The 18,488-nt window shown below is 42.4% G+C and overlaps 1 protein-coding gene across 10 annotated transcripts in view; it reads left to right on the forward strand.

Annotated features, from left to right (window-relative positions):
• CADPS (calcium dependent secretion activator) overlaps positions 1-18,488 on the forward strand; it is a 377,508-nt gene that overhangs the window by 75,869 nt on the left and 283,151 nt on the right. For all 10 annotated transcript variants that reach the window (XM_075073179.1, XM_032781853.2, XM_032781855.2 and 7 more), the window contains exon 2: positions 6,930-7,043. In XM_075073179.1, the coding sequence (XP_074929280.1) occupies positions 6,930-7,043 (114 nt within the window). The remainder of the gene's footprint in view (positions 1-6,929; positions 7,044-18,488) is intronic.

The following is an 18,488-nucleotide window of genomic DNA, read 5'->3' on the forward strand; positions in this document are numbered from 1 at the left end:
CGTGTAGATTGGTCCAGGCTGAGGTTGATGGTGGGGTGGAAGCTGTTGAAATCATGGCGGAATTTTTCCAGAGTCTCCTTCCCATGGGTTCAGATGATGAAGATGTCATCAATGTAGCATAGGTAGAGAAGGGGCATGAGTGTCCGAGAGTTGAGGAAGCGTTGTTCCAGGTCAGCCATAAAAACATTGGCATATTGTGGGGCCATGCGGGTGCCCATAGCGGTGTCACTGATCTGGAGATATATATTGTCATCAAATTTGAAATAATTGTGTGTGAGGATAAAGGCACAGAGCTCATCAGCCAGTTGTGCTGTGGCATCATCGGGGATACGGACCAATCTAATCTGCATTATAGGTTGGTTTAGATAGTGCTGCTGTTGAAATAAACCAGGGCCAGCAGATAGGTTTAGCAGATTCTTCTGTCTTCTCAAACATGCTCAGGCATGTTAGGCAATCTGGTTAGGGAACTATAGTCAAGAGGACTGCTGCTCACATGCTTTGCTGAATTAGGGCATACATCCCATGCATTATTTGGTTCGACTTATCTGATCCTGGAGAATCTGCCATTAAGCCTGGAATACTGGTTAGAATGTTTCCTTCCTGTCACCAAATTCAGTATTTTTAAAAATTAGTTAATACTGACCTTAGCATCTGAGCTCAGGAGGGGAGAGGGCATTTCCACATATGATCCATAAAAATTTTCAGAAGGTAGAAAATCCCTCAGCCCTGCCCCACGCATGGCATTAAAGCGCTATTGACAGAGGGAGGTCAGCGGCTGTCCAAATGGCAGTTAATTAGCTCTTTGCTAATAGAAGTTGCTAGAACCAAGCAGGAACAGCTGGGCAGAGATTTCCTTCATTTACAATAATTATTTTGCCTTCCAGAAGGGCATCGTGCAGCAAAGCACTCTGCTGCCTGTAGGATCCAAATCTAGGCACTGAGCTCAGTCTCTAGAGCTGGAAATAATCTTGAGGAAGAATTCAACAAAAGGGTGATCTTGAAGTTACCGGCACTGGACTGGGAACTGGGGAGATCTGGATTCGATTCCTGGCTCTGCCATGGCTGCCCCATGTGACTGGGGCCAAGCTGAAGGGCCATCTGGGTTCACTTTTCACCTGGTCTAACTAGGACAGACTCCTGTGTGAACATGTTGGTTTGAATGTGCTTTATTTCAGTGGAGCTTAAACTTGTTCAGTTTAAGCTAAACCCAAGTAAGGCTGGATTAAACTGAAATGAGTGTTCACACAGCCTTTTGCACTATCTTAAATTTAATTTAAAGTCACACCTTTATTTAAACTGGTGCAACTCTGCATGCAGGCAAGCCCTCAGTTGCCCCATGCCTCAGTTCTCCATCTATGAAATGGGGATAATAATCCTTCCTCTCGCCCGCTCTTTGCCTGTTTTTAGATTGTGAGCTCTTCAGGGCAGAACAAGTACTGCCTTTTTTTGTGTTTGTAGCAGCAGGGGGGCCTGGCTCTTGATGGTTTCCTCTAGGTGCTACTTTAATACAAATAATAAATATGCCACAACTCAAGTTGACATTAAGCACCAAGGAACTGTGTCTAACAACCAGCATAGGGAACTCATGGCTGGGAGAATTTAAAAGACGCATGCACAAAATCAGATACCCCCAGTGTGGTCAACTCAGGGTTTCTTTCCCAGTGTGGATTGTGTTCAAACACATTCTCTTGTTTACTTAGGCTTATGGCAGATGAAATTCCTTCACCGGTCATCTGTTTCCTTGGCACTGCAAAGCTAAATAGAATATGAAAGCAATTTAATTTTCAGTTAGAAATTGACTTTTTCATGATGATATTCATAGCTATAGAAAGAGGAAAAAGATCAATAAACCAGTGCTATTTTGCAGCCTGGGGGAGAAAATGAGAACATTAAGGTGCTATTAAGCAACACTGCACATGTGATGGGATTTGAAAAAAGGGGGGCCTCCCCCCTCCCAACTGTGTGGTTTAGAGAAAACCAAACCCACAGCTCTAATAAGGAAATTTCCAATGATGCCTTTACACTGCCCCCTGGAGTAATTAACGATGCATGAGATGAATGCTGTTAGTCTCCAGAAATGTCAGGCAACATCACTCACTTTGAAGGCAGTTCAACCAATCTCCTGCATAAATGTGGAGCAGAAGCGACTTTTGTAGTAATTAAACAAACAGGCTTTTGGAAATTGCTGTGAGAGGTAATGTGCTACAAATTGAAAATTAATAAAAAGAGTTCTCTGACAAAATTATCTTAAATACCAAACCAAACCAGTATGTGGCACTTGGTCCCCGCAAAATGCAACACGAAAAGTGAAGATGCAGCACGTCAGGTATTTTCCAATCTCCGAATCTCTCTCCTCCAGGTACGTCTTCCTCTGGTGTATCAGGATGTATATTTGTCTGCTGAATTTTTCTTTTTTTAATGGCGTTTCTTGGTTCCTAACCTCTATCTCCTGGAATAATTTCATTGTCCCTCACTGATGTTAATAACAGATTCCAGTTTAGCATCATCTACAATTTTAATCCATGTGCTGTTTTTACTCATCCTCCAGATTATTAATAGAGTGAGAACCTTGAAGGTACATTGGCATCTAGGTTGTGATTTTAGCTACCGCTGCAATTCCCCAGAGCTCCCGCTCAACTGCCATCAAAGCCTGGAAGCGCCTAACCTCACTTGGTACCTAAGGTGTTTGTGTGTGGGGCATAGGGATGGTGGGGGAGGGTTTCCTCTGAGCATGCACACTGCAAACTCAATCTAGGCACCCAGGTATCTGTCTCCTGCCTGAGCATGTGCAGTACTGCCTTATGGTAGGTGTTCAGGCCATATTAGTACCTTAGATTTTGGAGGGTGGGGAAGGATAGTTCCATAAAAGAAATGCACCTTCTAACTACTCTGTGAGCAGCATCAGTTCCATTGACTGCTTCCACCTATGCCCTGGAGCCATTACAAACCAGGGAACAGAGCTATTTGGCTCCCTAAGTCACAGGGGCCTGATCCAGTCGGCATGTTCAGAGTCTGCCTGCTGGATTGGGTCCTGCAGGTGCGTTCATACTACAGCTAGGAGGTGAGGGGGACAAGAAGGCAGAGCCTTATAACCTGTAACCTAGTGGTCAGGGTACTCACTTGGGTTATGGGAGACCCCTCGCCCTGGTTCAAGTCCCTCCTCCTCCTGAGGAGAAGGGGCTTGAACAGGGATCTGACACCTCTCAGGTGAGTGCTCTAAGCATTGTGTCTCCTTCAATCTCTCCTATTGAAGCTGTTCCACTTTAATTAAACAATTGATTGATTAACTATTAATTGGGCCAGAGAAGGAGTTAGGATGACTCTGTAACTAGGGCCCTCCCACATCCTGGGTGAGTACCGTGTCCACTAGGCTGAAGGTTACAAGGGTGTTTCTTCCATCCCCCCATTTTGTTTTGGGCCTTATGCACAACTTAAGCAGCCCAATGGCTTCTCCCTCCACCCCGGTCACGAATCGTAGCAGAGATCGCCACCTCCCTGCAGCCTTGTCTTAGGCGCCTGTCTCTGGGAGAGGAGTGGGTCTTAGCACACACCCCTCATGTTGGCATCTCCCATTGGCAAGCTTAGTTGGCTCCCCGCCTAGCATGCTGGCTTTGTGGGTCCCTTCTTAGGCAGCTCTCGTGCTCTCCCCATTCATGATGTAAGGGTCCTAACTCGGCTTTGTGGAGTGCAGGGTTGTTCCTCTGACTTTTCTAGGCACCTGGAAGATAGGCCTTGCAATGCAGCACATGATAGCACCTAAGTCCCGTCATGGATTCCACCAATGTGCTTGATAGAAAGGGACCTACCAGCGTTTCCCCTGACACTTTGCTAGTCTTGTCTCCCACTTGCTCAGTGTCTTTGTGGATGATCTTAGGCCAGTTTTCAATCTGTTTCTCAGTACTTCCATCCAAGTCAAACCAAACAAATTTGTCAAGGTTTGGAAATACCGTCTCAGGCCTGATGATGCAATGGGCTGCTGACAGAACTTGTTGCCAGCTTCAGCACTAGATTTGTTTTAAATAGGATAACTAATAAACTTACCCACATTTGACTGAGTTTCCTTGAGAGCTGTGAACGCTGAATTATCACTAGTCACCTAACCAGGGACTGTATTTACCCATTTCAGCAGAACTCTCCACTGAACTCATTTTCACTCCATTACCAGTGTGGTAGGCTCTAGAATGCTGCCTAACAGTACAGGACTCCTGCTGATGTGGTCAAATTTCAGGAGCTAGAACCCTGAGTAAATGGAGCTATGTTTGCTGATTTCAGGTCAGATGCTCCAATCCCAAGGAATGAAAGGGTTTGTTGGATCCTAATGTTTTTGTTCTTGTTTGTTAAAGACAAAGGCTAGGAAATCCTAGACACCATGTATGTTGCTGAGTTTGATGCAGAGTGGGCCAGCTGCTTATGGCTCCCCCTTCCCATCTCTCAAAGGGGGAAATGCAAATTTGTTTCTCATTTTCTTAAATAAGCAATGACATCCTTTGCTTTACTGTTTTTTGCAAAGCAACTTTCTGATAGCAGTAAAATAAACCAAATCAGATAGTCACACGGTATTTCCTTTGCCCATTCATCTTGTTCACCATGGCATTCCAAAACTAATTACCACCATTCAGAATATTCCTTAGCTAACCACATTCGTACCTTGTCAGTTGTCATCTAGACCCGATTACATTTATGTCCACATTTTCTAAGTGTTCCCGCACCTACATTTTATCAACAGCTGTATCTAATGGGCCTTCATTACTTCTTAATAGTCTATATTTCTCTGCTTTATTGTTATTTTGAAGAGAGATTTTAAAATCCAGTTTGGTAACTTGGCCATTTTAGAACCATCGTTACTTTGATTTCCCTCTTACATGTTGAATCAGTCTGTTTTCTGAGTTGCAGTTCCTTCTCCCACTGACAGAGTTGTACAAACTTATCTGAGTCTTCTCAGTTCCTTTTTCTGGTAGTAACTAATTCTGCTTTTCTTAATGTCTTTATCTTTTCTCTTCAAGACTTAATTAGCCACATACATTTTGTTTAGTTTGCTCTCTCTTATTTAGATTCTTTCTTAGCCTCAAATTCTGGAAAAATCACCCAGCGATCTCAGCCTACCAACTGTCTGCTTCATAATGTTCCTGTTGCTCTTGTAATCATCATTGAACTCATCAGTGTGCACATGACATCTTAAGGAATCATCTCTCTGGATTTTAGTTTTTCCATCACTAGCTTATATTATTCGTTAAGAACATAAGAGCGGCCACACTGGCTCAGACCAATGGCCATTTAGCCCAGTATCCTGTCTTCTGACAGTGGCCAGTGCCAGATGCTTCAGAGGAATGAACAGAACAGAGGAACTATTGAGTGATCCGTCCTCTGTCATCCAGTCCCAACTTCTGGCAGGGGTTTAGGGACACCCAGAGCATGGGGTTGCGTCCCTGACCTTCTTGGCTAACAGCCACTGATGGGCCTATCCTCCATGACTTTATCTAGTTCTTTTTTTAATCCAGATATATTCATTGAATCCAGTTGTACTTCAGTATTTATATTTAGCATTATTTCCAGTTAATCTTTCATTTCGCATGTGCCTCACATTTGAATAAACCCAATTTTGAAATACTCTTTTATTACTGCCGTATTCAGCTTTTGATGATATTCAGAAAGTAAAGGCAATGGTTGATTGCTTATGCATGGCGTTAGTTACACAATAGGTGGCAGGTCCTGGGGCTGCTCTACAAACAGATTTTTGTATCCATTTAACTCTGTTTAGACATGAATATAGTTAAATCAATGCAACCCTATTAGTGTGGATTCAGTTATACTGGTAGAAAGGTGTTTATAGCTTGTTTCAGTGTACCAACTGGGATTTTGGTTAACATTAGGGGTTGTCTCAATTTTAACCTCTGTATCTAAACTGATAGAGTTGTACAAAAATGGTGTGCCGTTGCCTTAAGGCCAAAATAAGTCTGCTGTGAGCTTCCTATTGATGTATCTGGGCCAGAATCAGTGGAACTATGCCATGAACTGTGATGTTGAAGTTGTGTTAGCTGTAGATGGATCAGAAAATGGTCTGACAGTTAAAATGCCTTGATCTGTGCTGATTTGGTATTCAGAGGGTGTGCAAAATGAATGTAATTTAAATGCTTTTTCTTTCAGCAGGTATCAGTAGAGTGAAAATTGTTGTCTAAACAAAGTTTATGGTCAAGCCTATTCTTTAACTTGGGTTAAAGGTGCAAAATTGCTTCTACAATAGGGGCTAAAAGTAGTGGTGCAAATTTGGTCCTAAGCGGGCCAAATTGTATAACTATATTTCAACAAAAAAAATCACACTTTCTTTCCTAGTCCAGATCTAAGAGCACCCTTCTAACTCCAAATGTAAATTATATTGTGATTTGTGTCACCACTGAACCTGGACAGTATCTTGAGGGTGTGGGGAGAGCTTAGTAGTTCTGTTCAGAAAATTCCCAGTTTGGAAGAGGTAGCAGTTTGTGTGGATTTTGCGTTGGAAAGAAAATATGGATGTAGTGGGTTGTTGCCCAGAATTATTTCAGAAGTTCTTAGGAGTGGCCGACAGCATGAATATACTTGCCAGGATGAAGGTATTTGTATCTCATTCAACCTCTAGTATTGCAATAGGCAAAAGACCATGTGATAGAGGTGTGCCTCATGGTTTCACAGATATGGCGCAAGGGTGACCAGCTGTTACAAGATAGAATATTATATAAGGTTATTTATTTGGTTATTTTAATTCCATAATTTCCATTTTGCTAACTATGCGTCTGACGAAGTGGGTATTCACCCACGAAAGCTCACGCTCCAAAACGTCTGTTAGTCTATAAGGTGGCACAGGATTCTCTGCTGCTTTTACAGATCCAGACTAACACGGCTACCCCTCTGATATTTTGCTAACTAATCTCTTTTCATTTGAAATGTCTTTGCAGATAAGCAAGCAGCAGCTCCAGATAGTCAAAGATCGATTCCAAGCATTTCTCAATGGAGAAACACAGATTGTGGCTGATGAAGCTTTTATTAATGCAGTCCAAAGTTATTTCGAGGTAAGGCATGCTGATGAGGCAATTGTTGGGCATGACAGCGAACAATGATTTTTTATGAACAAGTGTTGCATGGCCTCTTCTGCATTAATAGTCCCATCCAAATCTCTTTGGATGTGCTCTGACTGCCAACAAATAAACTCAGTGCTGTTTAACCAATTCTCCCAAAATATTTTAAAGAAAATTAAATTACGGTTCAACAGTTAAATCATCTGTGCTAAGTTTAGTGCCTTGCTAAATGTGTACTCCTGCATAATGTATCTAAATACTTCATGTTCTTACTTTTGGGTAAAATTCTGTCCGAATGGACACCTCCACATTGCTGCTGAGGTCAGTTGGGCCAAATTCTCCCCTCCATTCAGCCCGGTGGCATGTGTAGAGAAATATCAGGGATGAATGTAGCCAATGGGGGTGACATGGAATGCAGAAAAGAGAAAATTTGGCTCTTCGAGGGTACTGTCATAATGTATGTGGTGACCCAACAAGAATAGCAAAGACCTTGAAAAGCTTTATATATTGCAATAGAGGACATCATTAAAGTCTTTGCGCTTGTCATTAGCAAGTAATCTGTGTCACCTCTGTACTAGAGACAGTACCCCAAATGCTTCAGTAAAATGAATCAAAAAGTAAAATTATAAATATTTTATTGACAGCCGCTAACTGCACTTAAACCTGGTAAGTTAGACCCGTAGCTAGGACATACAGTGCCAGCACAGACACTTGGCTAATATTAATGTTACCTTTTCATTGCATGGTACTGTGTTTACTTATTAACAAATATAGTGAATGACAAATAGTACTTAATAGTGCACTTACAATGCTGTCTGCAATTCAGAAAATGTTTTGTTGGGGGCATTTTGAGGCCATAGAATCACATCTGTCCTTCCACTCCCCGCTAATATTTGTTCTAACTTGCTATTTATACATTAAAGGGACATTGACCAAGTTGGCTACTTCAAATTTCACTTACCTAATTTTTTTCTGTTAACAAATTTACATTTCCGACTTTGTCGGCATATTCCCCAGTCTACCAGTATATGCACTTTGCATATATGAATTATTTGAACAGTAATTCATTTTTTTCAACCAATCCAGTACTCCAGTTCTCATGAGCAACTCTGCAATAACTACAGCTGTTTGGTAATTTTTCTGAGAGAAAATTAAGATTCTGCAAAATCAGAATTTTCCATATGGAAAACTGACTTGGCTGAAATATTTCATTTTGGGTAGGTTCAACCCAAATTGGAACAGTTAATTTAGTAACTGACCCAAAATGTTTGACTGATTTGAAATGAAAAGCGTCAATTATTTATTAGCTGTATTACCATGACACCTAGGAGCCCGATTCATGCACCAGGACCCCATTGTGCTAGGCAGGGTACAAACATAGAAAAAGACCATCCCTGCTCCAGAGAGCTTACAGTTAAAGTATAAGACAAGAAGAGACAGATGGATACAGACTAGGGTTGCGAACTTGCTAATCACACAAAACTGAACACCCTAGCCCCGTCCCTTCCCCAGCTCACTACATTCCCCCTCCCTCACTCACTTTCAGTGGGCTGGGGAAGAGGGTTAGGTTGTGGGAGAGGGGTGAGGGTTCTAATTGGGAGGTGCGGGCTCTGAAGTGGGGCCAGAAATGAGGGATTCAGGGTGCAGGAGGGGGCTCCAGGCTGGGGCAGGGGATTGGGGTGTAGGAAGGCATACAGGCTTTGGGCTGTGGGTGAAGGCTCTAGGGTGGGGTCGGGGATGAGAGGTTCGGGGGGCTCAGGGCTAGGGCAGGAGGTTGGGGCTCGGAGTTGAGGCGTGGGCTTACCTCCGGCGGCTCCCGATCAGCGGTGCAGTGGGGGGACTAAGGCAGGCTTCCTGCCTTTCCTGACTCTGCACTGTGCCATGGACGTAGCCAGCAGCAGGTCCAGCTCCTAGATGGAGGCACAGCAAGTGGCTCTGCATGCTGCTCTCACCTGCAGACGCTGCCCACGCAGCTCCCACTGGCTGTGGTTCCCAGCCAATGGGAGTTCGGAGTTGGTGCTTGAGGAGGGAGCAGCGAGCAGAGCCCCATTGGCATGCCCACCTAGGAGCAGGACCTGCTGGCCACTTCCAGGGTGCAGCACGGTTCCAGGACAGGTAGGGACTAGCTTGCCTTAGCTCCGCAGCACTGCCAACCAGACTTTTAACAGTCCAGTCAGCGGTGCTGACCAGAGCTGCCAGGGTCCCTTTTTGACCCGGTGTTCCAATAGAAAACCGGACGCCTGGTCACCCTAATACAGACAGAGCACCAGGAAACAAGTGAGGCCATATTAGTAAGCATGATGGGCAGTGGTCTCAGCATACCAGCAGCCTAACAAACCAAGGAACAGCATTTCCCTATCACCACATTACCTTCTATTCCAGCCCCCATTGTCAGGGCCGTCCTTAGGATTTATGGTGCCCTACACAGTCTTATTAAACTGGTGCCCATATGCCTGACTTGCTCTTAGCAATACCAAAATAAGCTTACAGTACTGGAAAACTTGCCATATGCAGTTTAAACAAATTAAGCACACAATAATGCTGATGGACTATACTTGCACTAAAGAAATAGCGCTATAGAAAAAAATCTGATTTATTGACAATGATGCAAATTTTAAAAATTACTAATTTGTCAACATTTTATTGGAAATTTCTATGAAGAGGTATTGAAACAAGGATTTGTTTTTAATTAAAAGCAATCTTTCTGGCTTTTTTGGCTGCAAAATCAGTAATAATGTCATCGTATGAGAAAGACAAAGTGATGTCTTGTTTGATTGCAAGAATAGCAAGACCAGTCAAGCATCACTGACTCATTGTAGAGCAGAGAGAGTTTGTAATGAGCTTTAGTTTTGAGAAACTCCATTCTCCTGATGCTATTGTTACAGGAATTCAGTAGAATACGAGTGGCAATGTACACATTAAGATATATGTCAACAAGTTTCCTGGTATGAATAAATTGTACAATGTCCATCACCGGTTTTGCATGTGGCCACATTGATGACAATGTACTCAATTCTTCGTACAATTCAGGTCCATTTAAATCAAAACTATCACCATGTTTCAGGAGACTCTCAAGGTTCTTGTACTTTGTCATTAGCTGCTCTTGTTTTCCTATTTTGTTGAATTTAGTTATGTCATACAAAAATCCAAATTGTTCATGGTGTGTTCATAAGGTATTAAACCTGTCATCAACAGCAGATATTGCTTTATCCATCACATTAAAAAATTCAAACTCAAATTTCTTTTCTGAATCTTCTATGGGCTCATCTGCTCCTTCATATTCCGCTTGCCGTTTTTTCCTCGAAACTCTTGTCATGTTTGAACATGGGACTTTTGGCTCTACACCAAGTGCCTCTGCAAACTCTCTTGCTGTGCTTCCTTGAATCCAGTTTATCTGTATTTCACTAAAAAGTCTTGTGTGTTGTTTAGTAAGGTAAGTGTTGACTCAAGCTGCATCGCTGGACTCTGCATTATTTTGCTTGCACTTGAGATTTTAACAAGAATGTCATAACAGATTACGACAGATGTTAGAAACATGAAGCTGTATATTTCAGAGGCCAATGACTCTGCTTCACTTTTAGCCTTTATATCCCTGGTTTCTTCCAAAATAGTAGCCTGTGCTTCATAAACTTCCTCAGATTGATAGCTCAACGTTTTCACACTTTCTACTCTGCTTTCCCAGCATGTCTCAGATAAAGGCTTAACGGTAATACCACTGACATGTGCTGTGGATATTTGAGTCTGGAGCCGGTGCTCGGGTGGAGGCAGTGAGCGGAGCCCCGTGGGGGGCCCCCACACACACTTAGGAGCTGGACCTGCTGGCTGCTTCAGGGGTACGGCGCGTTTTGTTGAGTGGAAGCTGAAAAGAGCACGTAAATGCATTGCAGCAAACCAGAAAAAGAAATAGCTTCTACAGAAGACTTGGCCATATCACACAAAATCAAATTAAGGCTGTGCTAGGCACATAGAACAAAAAAGGCTTGTGGATTTTCTGTCAGTAATCCAGCTTGCACACCAGAAATGCATCTTCTCATATTGGCGCCATTATCGTAGCCTTGTCCTCTAATGTTCATTACGGACAATCCCATTTGTTTTAGTTCATCAAGGAGAGCTTGAAAAAGTCCAAAACCTATAGGGTCCTCTACTTCTAAAAGTGTGATAAATGATTCCTTAACTGTAATCTGTATTGAATCACTAATATCGACAAATCTCACTACTAACGACATCTGTCCTTGATGACTTATGTCCGTATTGCAATCTAGAATTACGGCAAAATATTTTGCCAAAGAAATCAGTGAAACAATTTTGTCTCTCACTTTATTACTCATTAGCATGATCAGTTCATTTTGAATTCTTGGTCCAAAATAAAGGTCATATATTTCCTTTTAGTTACTCTTAGGGAAATTTCCACTACATGCATCTGACGAAGCGGGTATTCACCCACAAAGGCTTATGCTCCAATACATCTGTTAGTCATAAGGTGCCACAAGACTCTTTGTCGCTCTTTAGAGATGTTCATTCATCACAGTGTCAAATTTTCCCAGTAGTTGTACAAATCCCCCAAAATCGCCATTTTTGGGCTGGTATAATTTCTCAAGGCTTCCTCTAAAAGCAAGATTGTTTGTCGATAGATATTCAACAATAGATAATAGATGTTCAAGAACACAATGCCAGTGCTGTTTCTCTGACTCCAGCAATCTTTGATTTGGGGCATCAAGAGTTGTCTGATTTTTTTTTTAACCATACGCTCAGCTCACATCATTTGTGCGTACTTTCAATGTTGTGTTGTGCCTTTTCATGTTGTGGTAATGTCTGAATAAGATTTTGCCAATCATTAATACCCATGATTGCTGTGTTAAAATCCGACTGTTGAAAATCTTGCATGGGAAACAAAATACAGCATCCTTGCATTTAGAGTACACATCTGTTAACAATTTCACGGTTAGAAAGTATTTTGTAGTACTTGTTTTCTGTGATTTTTCCTACCTCTAATGTCTTTAGGATATTCAAGACCTTCTATTCTAATAGGGCCTTTCTCAAGTATAATGACACGTAATTCATTGTTTAAAGATTGTGACCATGCGTCAATGTCATCTATATCCCACGCTAGTAGTTTCAACTGTTGTAATTTCTTGTTTTGTGTCTGCAGCTGTTTCAAATGATTGTTCCCTATTTTGTTGAGTTTCTTGTGCTTCATCTGCATACAAATTTTCTTCAACAGTTACTTGACGAACTTGATAAACTTAACTTAAGTATAGAACCTGTCTTTGCTGGTATAGCTAATTCTATTTTATCTTTCCATTTTCTTTTTTGTGACCCAGAAAGTTGTTTTTGATATGACATAATTTATAAGGATGTCTTTTTAAAGAAATAATTGTTTAAATTATTGTCAGATTATCAGAAATATTATTTAAAATAAGTAATATAGGATAGCCATGAGTCTGTGACCTTGAGCTAGTGTGGAAACACCTCAAAGGCGCTCCACCCTGACTGAGACACAAGAGAGTAGGAAACTCATGTCATTTTTACAAAGTCACTTTTTAGTTTTAAATGTGTAGTGGGCATCAGTCTTAATGATACAACTCTATATCAACCTTACACTGTAAATAGCTCAATGGCATTATCCAGTTTAATAAGCTGGGAAAATAGGACCCTAGTTTTATTCCTAGGTAAAGCATAAAGTGACCAAAATGAAGCCAACACAGAATGATGTCAACTAGATTAAGATAGGACAGAAATGTTACAGAAGTCCTATCCACTAAAATTAGAGCAGCATGGACAGAGACAGGCTAATTTCTTTTTCCAACCTAATGTGCCCTCGTTACAGAAGGACCCTCTCCAGGTTTTGTTACTCATTCTTTCTGATAAACAATGTCAGTTATGATGCTGAACTTCCATCACCAGTTCATTTTACATAGGCAACTGAGTAATCAGGTGATAATAACTTCTGATCACTTGCGATCTTGACTAAGATATCAGAATAGTATGCTAGCAGCATGACTGCCTGAAGAGCCACTCCTTTCCATCAAGAACTTATTCAGAAAAAAATATTCTTTTGAGATATTTGTGTTGCCACACACCTCTAAGCTCTCCCTGTTCATACGTCTGACCTTAAGATTGTCCAGTCCTTAAATTGTGCCTTATTTTTGTTTGGAAGGACATTAGCAAAAGCAGCACATTTGGCGCACTGCCAGAAATACATGATAAATCACTGCCTCTAAAGTTCCATCAAAAACTGACATTTTCACAGATCTAGCATACTCTGTGGCACAGATTCTTCCCAAGGAAGTCTCCCTTGCCTTTTTAACGTATATTAACCAGGCATATACTTGATGAAAGGTGGACAAAACATTGTGAAAACTTAAGATATTGGCTGCCCAACCTCTGGGCTGGCAAAAACTATACTGACTTACTGGAAAAAAGAAGCAAGAGAATCTTAGTACAACATATGGTCACTCTCTACACAGGTAAGGCGCTAAGCATTTTACAGTTGTTCAAGGACTCTGTTTAGCAGTAACATGACTATAGGAAAGCCTATCAAAATTCTTTGTTTCTCTGATAAAAACTAGCCCACTCCCTCCCCTACACCGAACCTGTCACAAATAATTGTCAACAACTTAATTTTCTGGTTTTGGCTAAGATATTGATTTAAAATATATAGAAATTGGATTCAGGATTGTTAGCAAGCATTTTTGGCAAACAAAGCTGTAAGATGACAATTTAACACGATTTTGATAAAGGTATTTAAAATGCCACCAAGACTCTGGCAAAAAAAGGAAAAACGGTCCATTTTGAACCCTGCGCAAAACATAAGGTTGAAAAAAAAAATGCTTGAAGCTGATCAATGGCAACACAGTCCTGCTTTCATGGTTGGCTCACCCCCGGCCTGCTGGTCCAACAGCTGCAGTAAAGGAGGAAATAGGTGGAAAGCCACGGGACCCCAAAATCCATCTCTTGGGGTGCAGAGTGGCAACAGCAGCAGCAGCAGCAAATCTTCAGGTCAGGTCACACCATCGGGCACTGCTGCCAGCACCACGGTGAAGTGCAGCATCTCAGGGATGGGGGACCCATGAGGCCATGGGGTGGACCACTGCTGCACCTGCCGGGTGTGAGACACTCCCCAGCCCAGCCAGCTTTGCACATTCTAGCCCGTGTGGTCACTCGGAACGGAGGCGCTCAGGCTGGCTGCCGAGGAAGTAAGTCACTTCCTTGGCATGCAGCCAGCCATCCTGAGCATCTGCACCCCATCTAGCCCTGCTGTGGGTGGGGGGATCAGCCACTCCACAGAAGGGCTGCGCTCAGCGCTGGGGGCAGGGGAGGGCTTCACTTTGCAAGGGGAGGGGAAGAAGAATGTGCGTTATGCTGGGGCAGCAAAAGGATACTGCCAGAGCTGGTGCCACCCGACCCCCTCGCCTCATGGCGGTGGGGAGACAGTCACACAGGTGAGTTTCCCCCGCCCCTTCCCAAAGACCCCAGCAGTACCCTCCTTCGGAGTGCGCACTGTGCCGCCTGATTCAGCTCTACGACCTGACCGCTCTTACCTGCTTGCTGTCCCATCCCAGAGGTGGTGCCCCAAATTTAGTAGTGCCTGGCTTCATACGCCTAAGGACGGCCTTGCCCGTTGTCTTTGGCCTCTCGAAGACTACATTTCCCATACACCAATCTGCTGATATCTCTCCAGCTGAGATACGTAGTGCATCATGGGAGTCGCATGACTCTGGGTGCATTTTGGGAGATGTGGGTTGGGAGCCTGATGCCTCCATTCTCCTCTATGAGCCAGGCTCCCTGGCCTGACTGTCTCTTATAACGCACATAGATCCATGCGACTCCCTTGATTCACCACATAGTTCAATCAGAGGCCAATCAGCCCATTGCCTTATGGGAAATGTAGTCCTCCAGGGAGACCAGCCTATAGGAGAATTTAGGGCCAGAACAGTTTGTTTTTTGTTAGTTCAGGGTATGTCTGTGCTATAGTGGCACTGCTACAGCTGTGCCACTGTAGTGCAGATGCTTCCTACATCAATGGAAGGGGGTTTTCCATCGATGTAGTTAATCCACCTCTCCAAGAGATGGCAGCTAGGTCATGGAGGAACTCTTCCATTGACCAAGCTCATCTACAATGAGGGTTAGGTCAATCTAACTACATCGTACGGGGCATAAAATTTTTCACAGCCTTACTACTGTAGCCAGCCTGATCTAATTTTCAGATGTAGAGCAGGTGTCAGAAATTTAGTAAGAGACAGATCTATGGAAATGGCTTCAGTTTGGCAGCCTGTAGGCGTGGTGACTGGGCCTGAATCTCATCTTGTGCTGGTTTTACATCAAGCAAATCCATAATCTCCTGCTGCTCTCATCAGGCCTGATTCTCCTTTTGCCTGAAGAAGTGTACTTTACATGCTGAGGGGACATGAGGTGTGGGTGCAGCAGGGATACTCACTAAATCTGTCTTATCATATAGCCTACAAAATGTTCACTTATTTGTTTTCCCCAGCCACACCCTCCTTCCTGCTTCCTCTGAGCGAAAGTTACTACTTATTCACACTAATGGCCTTTTACTGAAAATCAGTGGCAAAATTCCCTTAGAATTCAATGGCATAGGTACAGACCCTCAGGGAATATCAGAACAATGCAGGTTACACTGCTTTATCAGTTACACTTAAAGTGTAAAGTGGGCTAATCAGAAGATGAATGTAACATGCATCCTTCTTCCTTTTTTCCTTTTCAGAAACCATCCCCGCTTTTCCAGGAAAATATGTAAGATTCTATAATGGGGATTGCTGTGTTTTTATATTTCTCTGAATGCTTGAAATTGTCTTGATGGATACAAGATTCCACAGATACTTCCCAAGAAAGTTAGTTTGATCTTACATGGGTTTAATAGTTCAGTTGTTTCTGTGTTGCCCAGTGGCCTCACAATGATCTAGTGGCACAATTATTGATTAGGAGTCCAATTAATGTAATAGTAAACAGTTGATCCAAAGTGTTTTCCTTGCAATGAGCTTTCTAATTGGTTACTCTGTTGCATTTCAGAACACTTTTATATACAGTCCCTAAGAAACCAAAAACTACTCAATGGGGTTGACATCAGTTATTTTGAGTAGATTACAAAAATGACTTGGATTTAGTCTGAGAGATACAATTTTGAGTCTTCTGTTGTATTAAAAGAAGAGTTGAAAATTGCCTTATAACTCAGCGACCATATTGCATATAGTAACTTTAATAAGGCATCCCTTCAGCTAATGTATATTGGATAATGGGGTTGTTTTTTCCAGTTTTCAAATGATCAAAAGCAGTTGGAAGGCAATAAAAGAATTCATGTGAAACTGGGGATGAGTTCACCCAATAATATTCAAACATTTAATGCATATCATTTGCACAATTCCAAGGCCTTAAATCATAATTAAGAAACATACTTTTCTAATTATGTTCCTTTTTAAAGAAAAGTAATATTTTGGCAATTAACTAGATTTGGTAATGAATAGTCTTCATTGTACTAATTACTTTGTAGGACTAATCACCATTAAATCTGTAGTTGTTGACATGTTGTCATTTAGCACAGTGAATGTCTTTATAACCTTGCTTTGTACATTTCAGTCTAGTGATAAACCAGGGCACAATTCCATATGATTCTAGCTTCACATATTTACATCCACATGCAGAATTTATATGAATAGTTGTGTCAAAATACATAATGATGCAAAGCTGGGAGTGTTTGTATTGTCCAACCTCCGTACCCATGAGGGCTGTTAATTCAAGGATGTAGGCAGATCAAATATGTCAAGGTAAATGCACGGAGAGAGACCCTCTAACCCTAGAAGACCCTGAATTGCTGCTGGAAATGAATTGTAAGCAAGTGCAAATGCCACAATGTACAGTAATTGTAGTGCTTTCTGAGGAATATCACTGTCACTGGGCAGTCAGTCTGCTCTTGCTGGAGTTTGAGTGTTTATTCAGGTGAATTTTGGATTATTGGCAAGAATTTCACGTTTTCATCCTGAATGAATGGTATCTGGGTACTGTTACAGGAGTTTTCTGTCTCTATATGTGTAAACAGTTAGATTAGCTGGAACATACAGCTCTGGTCATAGCTTTTTGGAGGACCACTAAAACTTCTTGTGCACTGCAAATGGCTTTCTTTGTGCAGCTCTTAACACAGACTTTCATACCCTTCGTCCGAAGGGAAGAAGGACTTGTCAGAAGGGGGATTGATTTATCTGAGCAGTGTCATTTATTTTTGTCAGCCTTCTTGCCAATCGTCTTTCTCTCTCCGAGCTAGTCACCATAAAAGGTGAAGATCTAGACTGGTTTATAAATTGTGGGCGTGGAGAAAAATTCATTGGTAAAACCTGGAAGAGAATTTAAACTCTCACACATGCTAGCAAAAGGCAGCAACTGCTGTTGTGCGGGAAAACACATAATTCATCTGTGGTTTAGCTTCGCTGAATTGCTCTAATGGTCCCAGCTTGTCTCTTTTCTCTAGGCAGGTAGGAAACAGAGTAATTGTCATCCCTCATCCAAAAGAGTATTGCCAGGGGATTTCCAGTTTATCACTGCTTCATCGAACACGTGCTCTTGGAGAGAATGTTTCCAAGATGGCAGTGGGATTTAAGACACGCTTAACTGATTTACTTAGATGGGACTGACTGTGAGGGGAAAAAACAGACTATTTAAACCCAGCTCGGGGAGGGGGGGCAGGAATGAAGGGAGGAAGATGCTGTGAAGTTATTTGCAGTTTCTCTCCACTTCTTTGTTGAAATCTTGTTCTGAGGAGCTTCTACATACAGTAGATTTTGCTTATTAGCAGCTCCTCATTTGCCAGCAAAAGGTTGCTATTATCCTGCAGTTGCTAATAAGGAGAAGGCAGGCTTATGAGGCTGCAGCTGGGGGAAGAAGCCCTGGGATATGCCTCTCCTCCCTGCAGCCATGCAAACCTGCCTGCTGTCAGGGCAGCATTGGGGAGGGGACTGCAGTCTGGATGTTTGAGCTTTCTGCAGAGAGTGGGGGCCAATGGAGCTGTATGGTACCTCTCCCTGCACTCTCTGGGGTCAGGGCTCAGTGAATCTTTACCATTCAGAGAATCATAGAATACCAGGGTTGGAAGGGACCTCAGGAGGTCATCTAGTCCAACCCTCTCCTCAAAGCAGGACCAATCCCCAACTAAATCATCCCAGCCAGGGCTTTGTCAAGCCTGACCTTAAAAACTTCTACAGAAGGAGATTCCACCACCTCCCTAGGTAACCCATTCTAGTGCTTCACCACTCTTCTAGTGAAAAAGTTTTTCCTAATATCCAACCTAAACCTCCCCCACTGCAACTTGAGACTATTACTCCTTGTTCTGTCATCCGCTACCACTGAGAACAATCTAGATCTATCCTCTTTGGAACCCCCTTTCAGGTAGTTGAAAGCAGCTATCAAATCCCCCCTCATTCTTCTCTTCTG

Source organism: Chelonoidis abingdonii, chromosome 17 (assembly GCF_003597395.2).
Source record: "Chelonoidis abingdonii isolate Lonesome George chromosome 17, CheloAbing_2.0, whole genome shotgun sequence".
Taxonomy (NCBI): domain Eukaryota; kingdom Metazoa; phylum Chordata; order Testudines; family Testudinidae; genus Chelonoidis; species Chelonoidis abingdonii.